The 20,466-nt window shown below is 43.8% G+C and overlaps 1 protein-coding gene across 1 annotated transcript in view; it reads left to right on the forward strand.

The window, feature by feature from the left end:
- The window catches only part of Dct (dopachrome tautomerase), a 39,209-nt gene that overhangs the window by 11,355 nt on the left and 7,388 nt on the right, over nt 1-20,466 (forward strand). Inside the window, exons 4-6 of the mRNA XM_052190747.1 lie at nt 491-657; nt 2,846-3,025; nt 4,844-4,979. Of these exons, the coding sequence (XP_052046707.1) occupies nt 491-657; nt 2,846-3,025; nt 4,844-4,979 (483 nt within the window). The remainder of the gene's footprint in view (nt 1-490; nt 658-2,845; nt 3,026-4,843; nt 4,980-20,466) is intronic.

The raw sequence follows: 20,466 nt of genomic DNA on the forward strand, positions 1-20,466 counted from the left end.
CTAAGCATTTGATATATTTTTTCTTCTTTTTCAGATGTTACATATGAGTGAGATTATGGAACATTTTTTAGAATATGCTTCATTTCACTTAGCTCAATGTCCTCTAGGTTCATTAACATTGTTGCACATTGTTACACTGTGGCTCTTTTTTTCACATTGTTACATTGTGGCTCATTGTTTGACATTGTTACACTGTGGTTCATTGTTGCACATTGTGACACATTGTTGCAAATGGTAGTATTTCCTCTGTATTAAAGCAGAACAATTGCATTGTGCTTATTTATACATGTGCACAAATGCATATGTAAGACTTATATATTTATGTGAATACATATAATATATTTTTATATATTGATATTTCTTTGTCAATCTGATTGATATTCATAGTTTTGCTATAAATTTGGCCAAGAAGCAAGGCCGTCATTGACTGTATTCCTTTGTGTAGCATCCGACATGTACATAAAGTGATGGGACCTCCCTTTGCTTTTAGAGACTCATTGGCAACGAGTCCTTTGCTTTACCCTATTGGAACTTTGCAACTGGGAAGGATGAGTGTGACGTGTGCACAGATGAACTGCTTGGGGCAGCAAGACAAGATGACCCAACTCTGATTAGTCAGGACTCAAGATTCTCTACTTGGGAGATTGTGTGTGACAGGTAATGCAACGTAATTCTCAAGACCGCTCTCCCTTAGTTCTGGATGGTAGACACTGTGTTTCTTTATATTCCTCTTTCTGTGGAACACGGAGTTATGTTTACATGTTTCTGGAGACAGTTTTCCTATGGGAGGCAGGAATTTAAACATTAAGCCTCTGAAATTAAAAAGCAGATGTATGGAAATCATATTTTTTACTTGATGTGCTTGGGCATCATTTTGAGACCAGGAACACCATTTCACAACTGGGAGCGATCCTAGCATTGGGCCGCCATTTGCTGAGCATTAAGCATGCCCTTGGTGATGCGACACTGCTGGGAACACAAGAACCAATAAGATCCAGCTGCTCTGCACTTACAGAGATCTATCTGTGGTAAACAAATTACCAAGCAGTCTGAGAAGTTCTGTGATAGCCGTGTGTATAAAGCAAAGTAGGGAGTCAGGACAAGTCCTCGAGGGCATGGAGCTGATGGTTCTGAGACAGAAAAGAGGCACAGACTCCAGCTCAGTGTGGGAGAAGGCAAGGAATGTGTGGATAGATGGCAGGTCCTGGGTGTGGAAGCATCACACACCACTCTAGAGAAACCTCTGGAAGTAAGGTGGTGGGTCTGGGTTCCAGAGGAGTTGTCAGGGACACAATACAGGCCTTGGATGTAAGAGGATGTAAGAGCTCCCAATCCCTGAAGGTCACATGAGGAAATAAGTGACCCAGAGTCCAGGGACTTGTTTCTCTGTGTAGGTGCAGTTCAATAATTTCATTTTGGCCTTTAGGTGTCCATTCCAGGATTTCCAGGAGCACCTGACACCTCAGCTAGAAGGATGTTCTAGATACTCTTGCATAACTCCACTTGTTTCCACAGAGCACCACTGGCACTGTGCTTGCTTTTGTCTATCCAGAAGTGACGTGAGAAGAAGTTTCTGTGTTTGCATACGTCTACAGAATACTGAGTTCAAAGCGTGATTTTTTTTTTAAATTGGAACACCTTCTAGCCTCCATAGACGAAGATGAATATATTACTATTCATCTATGGGAACCCAAACATGTCTGACTCAGGGACTCTTATTTCACAGACCATCTCACTGGAACACACTTCGGGAAATGATGCCCGGGAGGCCTTTGTTGCTGAGGTTGGGGTCCTGGCACCCTCCATCTTTGCACGTTCTCGGCCTTCCTACTCACCACGCTTTCCCGGAACTCTCTGTAACCCATGCACGAATGTCTTAAGATCTCCCTCCACCCAAGCATCAGCACTCGAAGATTCCAGGCTGCCAGGCGCATACCTTGTGGGCCCTCCCTCTCAGCGCCACGTTTACCACCTAGCTATCATTTCCAATTGTCTTCACACAGTTCCTAATATGGGTTTTATTTTTACACTTTTAATAATTGTTATCTCACAACCCAGAGAGAAAGTTTGGTGGTTATGAGTACTCGAGGAGAGACTGGAAGACTAGAGTTGCATCCCTGCACACACTGGGTGAGCTGGGCATCCCAGGCAGGTCTGGAAGCCCAGATCCAAAGCAGAGGAGCAGAAGGGGCTTGCTGGCACTTGCTGGCTTCTAGCTAAGGAAACGTGACCCTAGGGTTTTTGTGCCTTCCCACACATGTGCACATGTATTCACATAAATAAGCATAGGAATTAATGTTATTTTTATTATACAAATTACAGGGTATAATATTGATGACTATGTGTGTGTGCATGTATGTACTCAATGTAGGACAATCAATTCAAGGTATCTAAGAGTTTCATAATATTTTATTACTACATTTTATTTGTAGAATTAGAGCTGTTTCTTTGGCTTCCTACGAGTCTCTAGCTATCCTAAATGCTTTTCCCAGATCTACACAGATATCCCTCCCAAACTGACTGTGTAATAGAAGCTACTATATTACCCTTTAATTTCTTTTCAAGCTCAATTACAATTACAGCTGTCACCACCTTGCTTGTAAACCTGTCACTGTCTTTTGAATGGAATGATAATTACTATTACATTTACTCTTGGATTCTTGTTTGGGCAGCCACGTTTTTGAAATGTCTCTGTCCATGATTATTTTTAAGGGTGCTGGTTTTACACCTAGTTTGGACCTTGTAAAGTAACTAATGACCACAACCCTTATGGGTTTGCTTGGATCAAATTCATGATACCATCCACAAAGCTAAGACATGTCGTTTTTAATCTTATAAATCTTAGCTTGGATGACTACAACCGTCGGGTTACACTGTGTAATGGAACCTATGAAGGCTTGCTGAGAAGAAACAAAGTAGGCAGAAATAATGAGAAATTGCCAACCTTAAAAAACGTGCAAGATTGCCTGTCTCTCCAGAACTTCGATAGCCCTCCCTTCTTCCAGAACTCCACCTTCAGCTTCAGGTACGCAACAGTCTCTCCTGCTACCCCTCAGAGCAGTGCGCACCACCCTTCTTGCCCGAGACCCTTTCATGCAGTTCCTCACGTGGAGGAGACACCCAACCATAAACTTGTTTTTGTTACTACTTCATAACTCTAATTTTGCTGCTGTTATGAATTGTAAGGTAAATTTTTGGGTATGGAACTTTGTCAAAGGGCATGAACCACAGTGGTCTTTTGGTCCATTAGTGGGACCAAAAGAATCCAGGTGTTGGTAGACGCCTCCAAACCTAAATATTTGAGAAAGGCTTAAAAACACAGGATAAGAGGGGCTAGTGTTGAGAAATATACTCTTACCAATACTGTAGTTTCATTAGCTTCTATATGTTCAGTGCCATCCTAATTTCTAATTTCTGCATACCTACAGCCACTACCTAGGGAGCTATGGCATCTCATTAACTATCATACTTTAGCAGGGTTCAAACTCTTATTATTCTTTTCTTACTTTCTTAAATCTGGCATTAGAAGCTCATCAGTCACAGATCTTAATACTGGGGTCTGACTCTCGGGGGAGCTTTTCGGACTTAGCTCAAAGTATCGCACAGCATAATAACCCAAAACTTGAAACTTGAAGATCAGCCATCAGTTTCCTCTCGACGCAGAAGAGTGATGATGGATATGTGTGTACATAATGGTCTGACAAAGATGCACGAGGAGTCCAAAACTGGACCCGTTCTCTTCTCTACAAGCCCCCAGCTCCCTACACATAATTTGCATAAGTTATGCCGGGCTAGGCACAGGGTAGGCAGAACTTAATTTCGGGAATTTTGCTGAATGTATCAGGACTTGTACCTGGTGTTGGAAATGGGCATGGCCCTTAAGTGGTGCCAAAAGTAGGCAGAGGGCTGAGCACGACGGCACATGCCCTGAAGTGCAGCACATGGGAGGCAGAGGCAGAGCAGGTCTCCATGAGTCTGAGGCCAACTTAGTCTGAAGAGGATGTGCAGGCCAGCCAATGAGCTTCTGTTTCAAAGAAACAAACAAAAAAGTAGGTAAAGGGTAACATTTTAAGACTGTTTCAAAAAATAGCATACATTTGTTTTTCCTTGTGATAAAAATGCTATTAAGCTAGACTGCATTCTCTCTAGGTTTGAGTTGAGAGTGGGTGAGATTCTTGTACCATAATCACTGGCATCAATTGAGAGTTGATTAGGAACATACATAGTTAGGACCCAGCCTGTCTTTATTGGGTTGGAAACTCTCAGAACAAGTCATGAACATTTTCTTCTGTGCTTCCAAGGTAATCTTCCTTTCAAGTATCACTGTGGCAGGGTATGCATGTTTAGAATTTCTTGAAACTAGAGAAGGAAACAAGAGAAGAATAAGGAAAATACTGGAATGTATTTAGAAGGATAACTGTCTTCCAGCCAAGCAAATAGTCTATTTTATTGAGAAATATGAATGTAAGAATCTCTGTTGACTCAAAATTCATTTATTGAACACAGGTCAGGTATGGGGGAGAGAGAAAAAGCCCTAGCAATAACATTATGAAGGAAACATAGTCCTTGTCTTTCAAGGGTATAGAAAATAAGGATAAAGATAAATAGTTACACTGTACACAAAAGAGAACAATTAACCCGGCAGGTGGGGTGGGGGTGGGGCAGCATTGACTGGCTTCCTTCCCCTTGCAGAGGATTATAACAAAAGGTGGACAGAAAGAATCCTTAGTCAGTTAGTGGCGGAGTCTCTCCTGTCCTTATCCAACCTTAGAGAAGATGGCTGGGTAATGTGGAGACTTTTGCCGATCTTCACTGAAGTCATCCACACTCTGGTTTTTCTCAGGAATGCACTGGAAGGGTTTGATAAAGCAGATGGAACACTGGACTCTCAAGTCATGAACCTTCATAACTTGGCTCACTCCTTCCTGAACGGAACAAACGCCTTGCCACACTCAGCTGCCAACGACCCTGTTTTTGTGGTATGTTAGTCTCAGAACTTATGAAGCTGTTTCTACATGTGTTGTTGGATTTACAATGAAGGTTTGGTGACATTTCACTCTGTAAACAATACCTACCCCCTCTGCCTAAATACTTTAATTTTAAGCCACATGGGGCATATGGGTAGGTAGCATATGAAGCCCCAACTCCCATCCAACACTTTAGGAATGGTTGGATTTAGGTAGACTTAACCAGGCATTTACAGTCCAGAGGGGAGTTTACAAGTTAGCAGAATCCTGCCAGTAATCTAACAAATTGTATATCATAAATTAGCATGACTGTAAATGATGTACCCTAGTGCATGAGTGGTGAATGAGTGGTGTTTAAGAGTGTGCACTACACTACACTAATTTGTTGCTGTGTAGGAAACAAAGGCGTGGATAGCCAAAAGGAGGAAGAAAGGGAATGCTAGCTGGCTGGGAAGCACAAATGCTCTCAGTCACGGTAGTGATGCACAACCCAGGACAGAAGGTAGGACGGGAGACAGCCAAGAGAGACAGGAGACACAGCCATGAGAGACAGGACAGGAGACACAGCCAAGAGAGACAGAAGACACAGTCATGAGAGACAGGACAGGAGACAGCCATGTGAAACAGGACAGGAGACACAGCCAAGAGAGACAGGAGACACAGCCATGAGAGACAGGACAGAAGACACAGCCATGAGAGACAGGACAGGAGACACAGCCAAGAGAGACAGAAGACACAGTCATGAGAGACAGGACAGGAGACAGCCATGAGCGACAGGAGACACAGCCATGAGAGACAGGAGACACAGCCATGAGAGACAGAAGACACAGTCATGAGAGACAGGACAGGAGACACAGCCATGAGAGACAGGAGACACAGCCATGAGAGACAGGACAGGAGACACAGCCGTGAGGGACAGGACAGGAGACACAGCCAAGAGAGACAGGACAGGAGACACAGCCATGAGAGACAGAAGACACAGTCATGAGAGACAGGACAGGAGACACAGCCATGAGAGACAGGAGACACAGCCATGAGAGACAGGACAGGAGACACAGCCATGAGGGACAGGACAGGAGACACAGCCAAGAGAGACAGGACAGGAGACACAGCCATGAGAGACAGAAGACATAGTCATGAGAGACAGGACAGGAGACAGCCATGAGAGACAGGAGACACAGCCATGAGAGACAGAAGACACAGTCATGAGAGACAGGACAGGAGACAGCCATGAGAGAGACTTGGTACTGTTCACTCAGGGTCCTGATGGTTCTTTAACACCCCGAGTGCAATGAATTTCTTTGGGAAATCTGATTTCAAAATTATTTCACAACAAGGAAACCTTGGCCATACTTGGCAATGTGGTTCTCCATTTAAAAATCCCGAGCTATATTAGTTCTTAAAGATGCTTGCCAAAGAGTTCTCTTGAGAACACTCAGATGGGGACTATGCCATCTGGGACCACAGTTTTGAGCTGTCTGTCACAATGCCTTTCACGTAGAGATGGTCCTCTACGAAGAGCTATAAAACAGACTTCGTTTCTGTGGCTTAGGTATTCATGCTCAACCATGGTCTGTAAGAAGAGGAAAGATGAACATGATATGAGATAGTTTGATAGTTCACATTTACATCAATTATACTATAACATGCTGTTATTATTATAGTATTTTATTAGTTTGTTAATTATTCCTAGTTGATAAGTTAAATTTCATCGTAATAGACATGCATGCAGAGGAAACACTCAGCATACATGAGGTTTGCCCTTAACTGGGGCTCAGGCATCCAACGAAGGCTTGGAGCATGTGATGTCTGCTTCCTTGTCCCCCAGATGAACACACTGAGTTATTATAACTCCTTACAGGGAGCAGACAAGGAGGCTGGAGAAGCCCTGGCCAATGGACATCAGAAAAGATGGTTAGGCTTTGAGTTGTTGCCCGCCCAATATTTTGTTGAGAGAGAAGCAGGAGAGTTTCACTCCAGGTCACTCTTGTCAGGAAGAAAGGGTGATTCTCTCACTGGCTACTGAAAGCACTTGCCCATAGGAAGGCAGACTAGAAATTGTTTACTGGAACATCAGCAGCAGTCATTTGTAGGTGACAGCAAAGGACACTGAGTATTCTGTCTCTGCTCAGACATGCCTATAGGGTTATATTGGTTTGGTTCTGATCCATCACAGTCACAGAGGGCCCTGTCTGTTGCTGATGTTCTATGGAGTAGTTTATGTCTGAGAGGACGCATCCAGGCGTAGCTGACCGTACCAGGCCAGCTCCTGGGCGTTGAGGTTGCTTTTCTTTCTGAAGAACAGCTCATTAAAGTTGGCTGAGAAGATTTATAGAACGGCAATACCGGTTTTCAACTGCTCACTTCCAGCAAGGTGCCTGCTTTGGAGGCCCTCAAATAACACTGCCTAATTGCCTGCTCTCTTCAGAGCTGTGTGCCTTAGGAAGATGATTTAGGATCCATCCTCAGAAGAAATGTCCCCCTTCCTCCTTTAAATTTTGGATAGTATTTTGCATTTAGATCCTTCCAGAATTTTTCCTTTCCTTTGTTGACTCTTATTAATGTATCTTAGCTTGTTCAGATTGTTGTAACAACACACTACTGACTTGTTAGTGTGAACAAGAGCTGCTGTTCTGGGCAGGGGGTCAGCAGTGTAAGATCAACACGTTTAGCATCGGATGAAGATTCCTATATCTGCTTTTCTTATCACTGTGACCAATGCGCATGACAAGAAGCAACAGGAAGGCAGAAATGCTCATTTTGGCTTACAGTATAAGGGGATACGGGAGATCGTGGTAGAGAAATCAGGGCAGCAAGCAAGAGAGGGCTCAGGTTCCATGACATCCACAGACAGGAAGTCGAGTAAACAGGAAGTGGGATCTGGCTATAAAACCTCAAAGCCCTCCCACAGTGAACCACTTCCTCCAGCAAGGCTCCACCCACAAACGTTCCATCATACCTTCCTGAGCAGTGCCCGAGGTGTGAACTAGTCAAACACAGCGGTCTGTAGGGGACGGTTCACCTTCCATCTCCTCCCACAGCTTTCTTCCTGGGCCTCCTCGCTGTGAGCCTGAGTGATGGGAAGAGGCAAGGAGTAAGCTGTAGTGTCTCACAGCCTGCCGGGAGCCCACACAGACAGACGTGTAGAAACTGATGAAGCTGGGAGTTGAGGAGCTCCTTCACGGTCCTGAGTTGAAGGTCATGCTCACTTGATGTGCCTACGTTCAGAGATGCCACCTGAAAGGAGACAGCTAATGTTTCGGCCGTGATGTGATAGCATTGGCGTTCACGTTTGTCTGCGTGGGCTCCCGGGAGGGTTGTCAGCCGTGTGGACGGTTGGTCCCTGCCTCTGACCAGGTGTGGACTCATCTGTGAGGCTTCAGCAGCTCTTCATACCGTTTGCCTCATGCTGCCATTGCCCGAGGTCTCGGACTCCACGTTTGAGATCATTTCCTTGGCTACCACCTCAGCCATCAGCGCACGTCCCGATTTCTGGTGCCCATCTGCCTTCCCTGAGACTCTCTGTCTCAAAGAAGATCTTGTTCAAGTGCGCAGCATCGGCCATACTTTTGTGCTCGTAATCTCTTCTCATAAGGACAAGCTTACAGCTTCTCTCAGTAGAACCATGAGGTGCTCTGACAGATGGAGGATGAGGACAGAAACCTTCCTCTGCTCCCAAAGGAAATGACAGCAATGGCACGGAACGGTTTTTTTTTGTTGTTCTTGTTTTTGTTTTTGTTTTTGTTTTGTTTTGTTTTTGTTTTTTGTAGGACTGCTGTCTTTCTGAGGAAGCCCATGAACTTCAGTAAAGCCTCCAGGGACAGGTCACATTTTTTTGTAAGTGACCAGATAGCAAACTCCTGGGGTTTCAGTCCCGAGAGCCTCAGATGCAGATACTTGATTACTTAGCTCCCTTCCCTCTCCGTTCCACCTCCGCTGCTCTCTCTCCACCCCTGCCTCCCTCCCTTGCTTTAATTTATTTTCTAATTAGTACTGGAAACCGAACCTGAGTTCTAGTACATGCTCAACAAACATTGATGAGCCCTCACTGAAGCGTGAAGGCAGCCATAGATAATGCACGAAGGACTGAATGTGGCATCCCAATAAAACGCTATCCTGAGAGACAGGGTGGACCCAGGAGGTACATTTCGCACCTGTCTTATTTCACATACCACTATGATCTCATAGTTTTTCTTTTTCTTTTCACTTTGCTGGCTCTTAACCCAAGGGACCAGCATGCTTTTTTTGCAGTATAGGGCACTTTCCCCATCTTCTCAATTTCTCCTTCTGTCTTTCTTATTTTCTATTTTGCAGTGGGGTCTTACCACGTCACCCACGCTGGCCTTGAACTCATAATCCTTCTACCTTAGCTCCTGCAATATCACTCCAGTCATATACTTTTCCTGTCCTAGGTGAGGACCCACATGGTAAGTTTGTTAATAAAAACAAAACAAAACACTGCAGATTACATGTAGTTTAAGGATACTACGTATTTAGATGTCTTATTCTTCATTACTTTTAATATCTTCCATATTGAAAATTTCATGGAGTAATAATGTATTACTATATACATAAACAACAACAACAGCAAAGCAGAAAGCCAGAGCCTTTCCTCGAAGGTGGAGGGAACAGTATTTTGTCACTGTTTTCAAAACACACACTTACTTAAGGCTGTTTACAAGGTTTATGTTGAAGCCAAGTCAACTTTAAATGATTTTGCATCCTGATATTTAGGGTAATCTATTCTAGTTGACAGAGTTACAGCTTCAGGAATTTCAGATTTGTGAGGCAATTTTGCAACTATGCTGCATACTGCTCTTATTAAAAAATATTTTGTAAAATCTCTACAAGCAATAGAACTTCAAAGTTGTGTAAGATCTCAATAAGGAGGAAGAGAAAACAGTGTGTTAGGAAGGAGGGAAAAACTCCTGAAGCAATGTCTGAAATTCTAATAATTCTTATGAGTTGTAGCAAATCCACACATTTATCATGGAAAACGAGGTTAGGCCACAGGGAAGCTAAGCATCACTCTCTTTTGTATTACATTTAGATACAGTCCAGAAAATGTGAAAAATGGGGAAACCAATACACTGTAAAATTCAACAGTTAACTACTGAGAAAGAGACTGTGCTAGAAATATGACATTCTACTGAGAGCCTCAGGACACTTTCTCTGGAAGCATCTTAGAAATGGGTTGGCCGGGCATGGTGGTTCACACCTGTAATCCCAGCACTTGGGAGTCAGAGAGGTGGATTTCTGAGTTCGAGGCCAGCCTGGTCTACAGAGTGAGTTCTAGTACAGCCAGGGCTCCACAGAGAAACCCTGTCTCAAAAAAACCAAAAATAAATAAATAAATAGAAAAGAAAAAGAAAGAAATGGGCTGGACAGTTTGTCTCTCTGCACCCAGCTCATCCCATCCCACGAGTGTGTTGTTCTTAAGGACTGAATAGACCCCTTCAGCTCCTTGGGTCCTTTCTCTATCTCACCCATTGGGGACCCTGTGCTCAGTTCAATGGCTGGCTGAGAGTGCCCCCCTCTGTATTTGTCATGCACTAGCAGAGCCTCCCAGGTGACAGCTATATCTGGCTCCAGTCACCAAGTACTTGTGGGCATCAATAATAGTGTCTGAGTTTTGTAACTTGTGGGATGGATCACTATATGAGCCACCCAGTAGTCCCCGAGTTCCCGGGGACAAAACCATCAACCAGAGAATACACATGGTTTCTGTTGATTACCCAGGGCTCCAGACACACAGGCAGCAGAGGATGGCCTTGTTGGACACCAAAGGGAGGAGAGGCCCTTGGTCCTTGAAAGGCTAGATGCTGCAGTGTAGGGGAATACCAGGGCAGGGAAGAGGGAGAGGGTTGATTGGGGAACAGGGGGAGGGCAGAGGGCTTATGGGATTGGGGGGAGGACCAGGAAAGGGTAAATAATTTGAAATGTAAATAAAGAATATATCTAATAAAAATGAGTTAAAAAAAAACTGAACAGAAGCTGGAGCGGTGCTACATGACTATAATCTCAATACTCAGGAGCTAGAGGCACAAGGATCAGGAACTCCAGGCCATCATTGACTACATAAGAGTTTCAGAGCTAGCCTGTCCTGTGTTAAAAAATGAAAATTAACAGTCTTCCATTGTACATTTACACACAGACACCACTTTTTAATCTAATTTAATGCTCATTTTCAAGACACAGCTTACGTGGTTTGGGGAATGGACTGCACAGCTCCATGCATGTGCAAAGCCTACCGACCGAGCTATGCTCCCAGCCCTCGCACCGCCATGTAACGACCCTTTATCCGCTGTGCACGGAAGCTATTTCCCCACGTTGGCTGTTGTGGACAGCACGGTGAGAAACCACAGGTGCTCTTTGACATACTTCCCCCTTTCGATGGAAGCCCTGTGGCGGAGTTCAGGAGCACACAGTGGTCTCACTTCTCAGTTTTGAGCACCTATTCCACCATTTTCCACCATTGCTTTACTAAACCGGCAGTGGAAGTGTTCACCGTTCTCCACAGCCTTCCAGCACTCTTACATTCATCTTCTTGGTACAAGTCCTCTGGCTGAGAGGTGGCATCTCTCTGTGCTTCAGAGTTATCCTTTTACAAGGTACACATGATGAGTTCTACGCACTTTAGATGGCTGAGAAATCTTCGAGTTGGCTGGGTAATGATAGCTAGGTCATGTGTTTGTTTCCCACCAAATGTACAATAGCTCTAAATGGACTAAGCCTCCAAAGCCAGTCTTATCGTCGTCTTTCTCTCTTCCCCCTCTGTCTCTGTCTCTCTCTTTGTCTGACTCTCTCTCTCTCTTACACACACACACACACACACACACACACACACACACACACACACACGCATGCATGCACACACACTTTTTTGGCACCTGACATAAATAGAATTATCTGAGAGGAATCAACTGAAAAAAAAAAGTTTTCTCAAGGTAGACCCATGGGCTAGCCTGTGGGGCATTTTCTCCATTGATGATTGATGTGGGAGGGCTCAGCTCATGATAGGTGGTGCCTCCGTGGGCAGGTGGACCCGGGGACTATATGAAGACAAAGTGAGCAAGCCAGGAGAAGCAAGCCAGTAAGCAGCAAGTTTCTCCTCAAGTTGTTTTCTGTCATAGTCCTTCCTTACTCCAGCAAGAGACCTAGCTAAGATAGTATGGGTGTGACTGTGTGTGTGTGTGTAGGAGTGGGTGTGTATATTGATTAATATAAAGTGTCTCAGCTTTCTCCACTTATTATTTGAGACAGCGTCTCACACTAATTCTGGACCTCACTGATTCACCTAAATGGGCTGCTCGGCAGAGCCCTGGCCTGAATCTGTTTCTAAGTTCTCAGCAGTTTGGGGGGTTTACTCATTAGCACCCAGCTTTTTCTGTGAACTCTGGGGATCTGAACTCAGGTCCTCACCCTTGTGTGGCAAGTGCTTTCTCCACAGAGCCATCTCTCTCGCCTGAAAAAGCCTAAAATCCTCATAATTACATGTTCAGTTTTTAAATTTAAAATGTTGATTTGTGTGTATATGCAATGTGATGCTTGTTTATATTTGCACCATGTGCATGCAGAGTCCACGGAGACTGTAAGAGGGCGCTGGAAAGCTCTTCTTACAGATTGAGAACACTGTGAATGCTAGGAATTGAACCCAGGTCTTCCGCCAAGAGTAACAAGCACTCTTAACCACTGAGTCACCTCCTTAGCACCCATTTCAATTTTTATACTTACTTTCTTTCATGTTTCAAGTTGAATATAGTAGCAATTATAATATATTAGTGACATATATTATATTTCCGCTTATTTCACTTAATTATACAGTTGTTACATAGTTTCTTAAGTTTCAATTTCATTTGGTGCTGGGGATTGAAGCCAGGGCTTAATGTATGCTAATCACATGCTCTGCCTCTTGACTGCACCTCCAACCCTCCCTAAGATTTAGAATCTGAAAATTAATAATGTATACATAAGGTTCACAATGAAAAATGTCTAAATGAAACGCTGCTACTGTCTTTGGGCACTTGTTACCATTTTTATCTAGGTATATTTTATAAACATAGAAGCAAATAGGTTATATCCACTCAGCTAATTGAAAATATACTATAGACCTTTTCTTCCCTCCCTCTCAGCTTCCTCCTCCCTTCTTACCCCTCACCTCCCCTCTCCTCTCCTCCCCATCCCCTTTGTGTTCCCTTCCATGCCAGCATACATACATTAATAAGGCTATTCTCTTTCTCCTTGTTCTGGTTGGTTGGTGATCTATCGTATAGATTTATCATCAAAATTGTAACCAGTCTCCCATAGATGGGCACTGCTTCAGTCCACTGTGTGTGACAATGGCAGAAATGCTGAGGTTAGGTAAGTCATGCAAACCAGATCACTATAGCCCCTGGGTGAGAGGTCTGAGGATGTGCTGCTGTGATCTAGACTGGAAGACCTCGTGCAGCGTCAGCTCCTGGCGAAGGCAACAAGGAAACATTTCTCACGAGAGGAGGCAAAGAGCCAAGGAAGCCAAATGTGCTTCAGTACCGGTTGCTGTAGGCACCGAACTCTGGTCCTCCAGGCGGCTCAACCGCTGGAATGTTGATGGGGACGAATCACACTGAAGTCACAGCAGGCAGTGAGCAGTTCCTAATCTTTTCGTTTACCGATAATATTAAGATAAATGATGTAGAGCAGGTAAGGTGACAAGATGGGCAGAGTCCTTGGATGACAGGGAGGATAAAGCAATGGACATTTGATGGAAGTCCCCAGTTTCCCCCAAAGGCTGAAGGACAGTCCTCCTAACTCCGGCACGGCACTGCCACGGTCCCTGCTAGTCTCTCCTTCAGACTTTATTCTCTTGTCCCTCTGCCGTCTTGCCTTCTCCTCTTTCCTAATTTGGTAGGAGAAGAAGTTTTCATTTGAATTTCTCTTATAAATGAAGCTCAGCATCTTTTCTATGCATTTAACGATCTTGCTTTTATGTGATCCATATGTTTATTTCATCATGACTTCTGTATAATTTTGTAATAATCGCAACTATCCAAAAGAATCAGAATTTGTGAGACTGATTTGTTTTCTAAGTGGCCAACAAATTGCAATATCCTCTGTTTTTGACGTTTTTAATGGAAAAACTAATAACACGTTCAGGAAATTTTTAAATGTTCATCTTATTACTTTATTTTTAGTTTAGGAGAATAGGGTATGCTGATTGACACCACATCCAGTCTGGCCCAGTCGCATGTGCAGTGACTTTTTCTTGGGGTCCGGCATAGGTTAGTAGACTGTGTGCCTCCTAGGTGTGGGTCCTGGCCTCTGCGCTCCAAACATTGCTTTCCATTTTATTTTCTGTTATTTAGAAGCTGTTTTTTATTATTAAGTATTTATTCAGTGACCGCTCCTATTCTGTAGATGTGAACACAAACATGTCTCAACCTCACCAAGCTTTCTATGCTAAACTATACTCCTCGTTTGAAACATGGAGAACATAAGATTCTGAAACGCTGAGTCGTGTGCCCATCGGCTAGAAAGGTTTCCCACTGACAGGTTTTCTCCATCTTGTTCTTCCAACAGTTTTACCTTTGTCAGTTGAGACAGTTCCTACCTCAATCCGTCACAATGGCTTTCATTAGAGCAGAGCAGAGCCAGGTTAGCGCTGTTCGGTCATGCTAAGCACTGTCAACACTAACTGGGGAAGGGCATGTCTGAATAATTTTTCATGGCTTTTGAAAAGATGGGGCCATTGGCTTTATTGTATTTTATGCTTCGTAAATGCCATGTTGATGTTTTAAATATGCAGTTTGATGTAGCAGACACACAGTGGCTACCTCTTAAGTAGCTTCATGTCTGAGTAAGGTCTAGAAGAGCTGAAGTACCTGTGAGGATGGTGACCGTCACAGGCAAAGGTCTCTGTGAATGTTATTTGGCAGATGCTAAATGTCTTTTCAACAGTAGGCTTTGTAAGTACAAACACACAATTTTGAGAATTAAGTCAGTACCAAGGACTGGATTAAATGTACCTCCTTATCAGCCAGATAAAATACAACTTTAGCCTCAAGCCATAGTTTAAGTGTACATGTGGATGGTCTAGCATTCCTTTCAGTTTCTGTCCTCTAGAGTTTTGCTGATTCCACAACAAAAAATAGCCTGGAGGTAGCTCTGGGCGGACTGGACCCTCACACTACCACAGAGCTCTCTTCAGCTCTCACAGAGGGTGCTTGCTGAACTGGCCACATCTCTTAGGAAGTTGATGCATTAATAGCAGAACCCTGTTGCACCTAATCTTTGTGTTTGCTCAAAAATTTCAAAATCATAAACATTTTTCCCCTCAATGAATTAACTTCTGAGTTGCCAGAGTTCAGTTTCCTCTACCAGTCATCAATATTATATACAATATATTCATAGGTTACATATGCATAAATATTTGCATGCATATATTTCATATTGCCTTAGTTTGGGTTTTATTGCTGCAAAGAGACACTGACCAAGGTAACTCTTACAAGGACAACGTTTAATTGGGGCTGGCTTACAGGTTCAGAGGTTCAGTCCATTATCATCAAGGCAGGAAGCACGGCAGCATCCAGGCAGTTACGGTGCTAGAGAAGGAGCTGAGAGTTCTACATCTTGGTTAGAAGCAGCCAGGAGACTGACATTGCAAGGAAAAACATGAGGAGGCTCTCTTCTACACTGGGAAGAGCCTAAGCAAAGGAGCCTCAAAGCCCACCCACAGTGACACACTTCCTCCAACAAGGCCACACCTACTAATAGTGTCACTTCCTGGGCTGAGCACACTTAAACCACCACACATATATAGTACCATTATATCCACTTAATTTAATGGTGATCTTCTATTTTATTTTTTATGCGCATGTGTGACTACTTGCGTGTATATCTATCTGCACACCATATGCACATATGGGAGGAGGTCAGATTCCATGGAACTCCAGGCACTTGTGGGCCACCATGTAAATTCTGGGCATTGAACCACAGTCCTCTGTGAGAGCAACACATGCTCTTAACTACTGAGCAGTCTCTCCAGTGTGTCTCATCACTATACAGATGTAACCAGAAGAGTGTTTTGTCTGATAAAACTTCTCCAGAATGACAGAGAAAACTATGCCTCCTGCCTGTGTGTGTGTGTGTTCATGCAGGTGTGTGTGGGGGGGTCACAAGTTGACACTGGATGTCTTCCTTAGTCACTCTATGTCTTAAAAACTTATCTCTTTTGTGTTTGTTTATGCATGCACAACATGTCTCCTGTAGTGTACAATAGTCAGATGACAACTTTCTGGAGTCAGATCTCTCTTTCCACAATGTGGGTAACAGGGTTTGAACTTAACCAAGTCATCTTACCATCCTTCAATGCTCAAATGCTCTTTCTATTACAATTGCACACTGGTCCATTTAGGATGCTGTAAGGAAAATACCGGAGTCCAGGCTCCACCAACCAACATATATTTCTCATAGCGTCCGAGAACTAGGAAGTTCAAGGTGAAAGCATCAGAGTGTGGTGAGGCGTGGCTTCGTTCATAGACGGCTGTTGTTGTTGTTGTGTCTTCACATGCCTGAAAGTTAGAAAACGTTCTCTGGGGTCTCCTCCATAAGGGAACTGATCCTACCCTTGAGTACTCATCCTTATGGCCTGCCCCGTGCAGAGACCTATAGCTTCCAGCCGTCAGTGTCGGGCTTAGGGATTCAGCCCATGAGCTAAGGGAAGGACACGTGCATTCAGTCTGGACAAAGTTGTTTCTTGTCCCTCACTGCAATGTGTTCCTGCACCACAGCTCAGCCACACAGGAACGAGTCCAGATGCCCCTTAACCATTCCGTGTACATTCTGTATGGCTTATTTCAGGAAATGTGAAAACAACACCGTTACTGTACATTGCTTCAGGGCCTTGGTAGGGGAAGGCAAGAATTAAAAAAAAATCCCTGAAAGAACAAGCTGATTAAATGTGGTCTTGTTTTCGAGACAGGATCTTATTTTATTATGTAGTTCTGATTGGCCTGGAACTTGATACATATACCAGACTGGCCCAGAACTCACAGAGATCTGCCTGCCTCTGCTTCCCCAGGTCAGGGATTAAAGGCATGCACTGCCACCTTAAATATACTTGAAGGGGGACTTTTATTTTTAGGCGTTTTGCCTCAAGTTTTAAATTAGAGTGCAGTACCTGTATGTCTATGTCCATGCATGCCCTGTGACTTTTTAAAAGATTTTATTTATTATTTTATTTTTATATGGATACACTGTAGCTAACTTCAGACACACCAGAAGAGGGCATCAGATCCCATTATAGATGGTTGTGAGCCACCGTGTTGTTGCTGGGAATTGAACTCAGGGCCTCTAGAAAAGCAGCCACTGCTCTTAACTGCTGAGCCATCTCTCCAGCCCACCTTGTGGCCTTTAAACAATTACATTTATCTCTGAATTCCGAATTACCTCTGAATTCCGAATGTAGACCCTACAACAGTAACATGTCACCATCCCATGAGCCTCCCTGATTACAAGGTATGTCTTTTGGGTGGTCAGATTGTAAAGGCTGCAGTGTGCTGGTCTCTGATAATGTATATATCTCTTTCAGCTGAACTCAGCTGTCTGGTTTCTTTTCTCCTGCTGCAGAAGTCTCCATTCCCCTGCATGGCAAGAGTCTGAATTTATAGCCAACTCAGTTCAAGCCCTTTGGCAGGAGCCTTCTCCTTATCTGCATTCGTGTGTGGTATTCTCTTGCCTGTGAGAACAATGTGTGCTGATTGGTTGCTTTCTCCTTCAAGGATTACATTAAAATGATTTTTAGCCATGTGCCGCCATTTTCTTCAGTAGCGCTTCTGAGTCAAGACCCCTCTGCTTCTTGTGCATGTCCTTATTTTGCTAGGGAAACGCAGAATGGAACAGTGCAAGCCTTTGTCATATTATTTCTAAATGCTAAATTTTACCACCAAACTACATAAAGGCCCATAACTTTTACTTGATTTTTGCTCCTCACACCTGACCCTGAAATAGCAATTGGCCATTAGAGCAATAACGCCCAAGTTAATTTCCAACTCCCATCTAACAAAGATACAATTAGTGCTCCAGAAAAGACACAATGTTTCTGGTTGAGGATCAGCATCTAGAACTTCAGCACAGATGCTCACTGCATTGGCTACACTGTCTCCCTTTGTGGCTGTGGATTTGTTACTACTCGCAGTCAACTTACTTTGGTCTGCATCTTTCCAGAGCACAGGGCTCGTCCTCATTTACTGGGCTCTGTAAATTGGGTCCTCTGTATGTTGTTCCTACCAGAGCATTTATTGTATGTTTTATGGCCCTTATGAGACCTATTGTCTTTCATTATTTTCCACCTTTCTTTTATCTCTGCTGATTATAAATTGCTTTAGACTTTTGTCTGCTTTTTTAATTATATGCTTTTCACTGGGAGGATTCACTGTGTTTCTACAAGCTGTTAGCCTCTTGCTGCCCTGATCCTGCATCCTCCTGGTGTCCTGAGATTCTCTAGTCTCTTTCCTAATCACCCTTTTATTTCTAACATGGGCTCAGAGTCCATGAAAGTTCACAATTGGCTTAGAAACTCCTGAGTCGAACTCTCCACTTTCTCCTCCTTGTCAAAGGTGAGAATATACCTGAAAACTAATTTGCTATTGTTGTTGGTCTTGGAACTTAGCTGAGAGATTGATGCACAGTGTGATTTATTTTATGGGAAAAGAAATATGTGGTTTGAGAACTCTGGCTTTTGCATGACTTTAATCCCAGCACTTGCGAGGTAGGAGCAGGTGAGTTTGAGGCCCGCCTGGTCTATAGAGTGAGTTCCAGGACAGCTAGGATTAAACAGAGAAACCCTGTCTTGAAAATTCAAAACCCCCAAACCAAACCAAACCAAACCAAACCAAACCAAACCAAACCAAACCAAACCAAACCAACAAAAAGAACTCTGGCATTATCTGTAAATGGATAAGGATGGGTGCAGAGATTCAGAGATGGTTCAGCTGCTAGAGTGTAGACTGCTCTTGCAGAAAACCTGAGTTAACACCAACGTCGGGTTCACAGCTGCCCACTGACCCCGGCTTCAGTGGGTCTGGCGTCTCTGTGGTTAGTCACACTAGCACACATGCACATACTTTCCAGCACTCAGGCACACATGCATACATGGAATTAAACATAAAATAAACATCTTATTGTAAAATGAACTCTGGTTTTGAGTTGGGCTTCCTGGGTTCAGAAACTCTCACTCCGTCGTAGGCCAGCTGTGGGCTTTTGGACAAGTTGCTCAGTATATGACTTTGTTTATATGTAATTAACCCAGGTAAGGCCATTTTTACAGGACTGTAGGTGCCTCATCCGTTATGCAAGGGGCCTTAACCTGCTTCTGGCACTCCAACAGAACTCTATAGTCTGTGTTAATTGTAAACAATAAAAGTTTGTTTTGTTTATAGCTTTGGGGGCTAGAAAGTCCAAGAGCACAGTATGGGCATCTGGCAAGGGAAGGGCCTTCATGCTGTAGCCTGGCATGATGGTAGTGCAAGAAGGGCAGTATGTGAGTTTCTGACAGAGGAGAGAAAACAGAAGTTGGTTTTTGTTTTCTTTTTTAATGAGAAAATGGCTTCTATTGTAACCACCCCAGTCACAGCATTAGCCCATCCATGTGTTCAGACTCATGACTGCTCACCATCAACGGAATTCAGGCAAGGGAAGGTCAGCATGAGTTTCAGAGAGACGTCCAGGCCTTACTGAGCGATGTCCACAGAAGCAGAAGTCTGGATGTGGCCAATTCACACATGAAAATACACACGTATGAAGATGAATGAAGGCAGAGACCCAGAAGTGGCAGAGACTGGAAGGAACCAGCTCTAGCAACATCTTAAAGATTTGTTTATTTATTGTTATATGTGAGTACACTGCAGCCGTCTTCAGACGCACCAGAAGAGGGTGTCAAATCTCATGGCCTATGGTTGTAAGCCACCATGTGGTTGCTGGGATTTGAACTCAGGACCTCCGGAAGAGCAGCCAATGCTCTTAACCACTAAGCCATCTCTCCAGCCCCTCTAGCAACATCTTATTTTAGGTTTCTGTCTTCTAGAACTGGGAGACGACGAGCTTGCAGCGTCTAAGGCACCCAGGCTCGGTCCTTCTGTACAGCAGCCTGAGCGTCAGTGAGAGCAGCAGCCACTAAACCAGGTTGTTCTGAGGTCCCGATGTGTTCTTTTTCATGAAGCTCTTAGGGTAGCGTTTGACACAGAACAAGCACTAACAATATTAATTATCGTATTTAATCAGTGCTAATTATGCACCACTTGCCTCCCTAAAGGCTCACCTTTTATTAGCTAGCTCTACACCGTCATGATGCCAGAGGACAGTAGCCGCCTGCGTACACCCGTAAAATAGGAATGCGTTCATTCTTCTCCTATGAGCCAGTGTTTTGAATTAAGCTAGTAATAGCACCAATGCTATAGTTGAAGTGACAGTCACCACCAGCTAATGTTTTTCACGCAACAGAAGCTACTGTAGGTTCTGTGTT

This window comes from Apodemus sylvaticus, chromosome 8 (assembly GCF_947179515.1).
Source record: "Apodemus sylvaticus chromosome 8, mApoSyl1.1, whole genome shotgun sequence".
NCBI classification, from domain to species: domain Eukaryota; kingdom Metazoa; phylum Chordata; class Mammalia; order Rodentia; family Muridae; genus Apodemus; species Apodemus sylvaticus.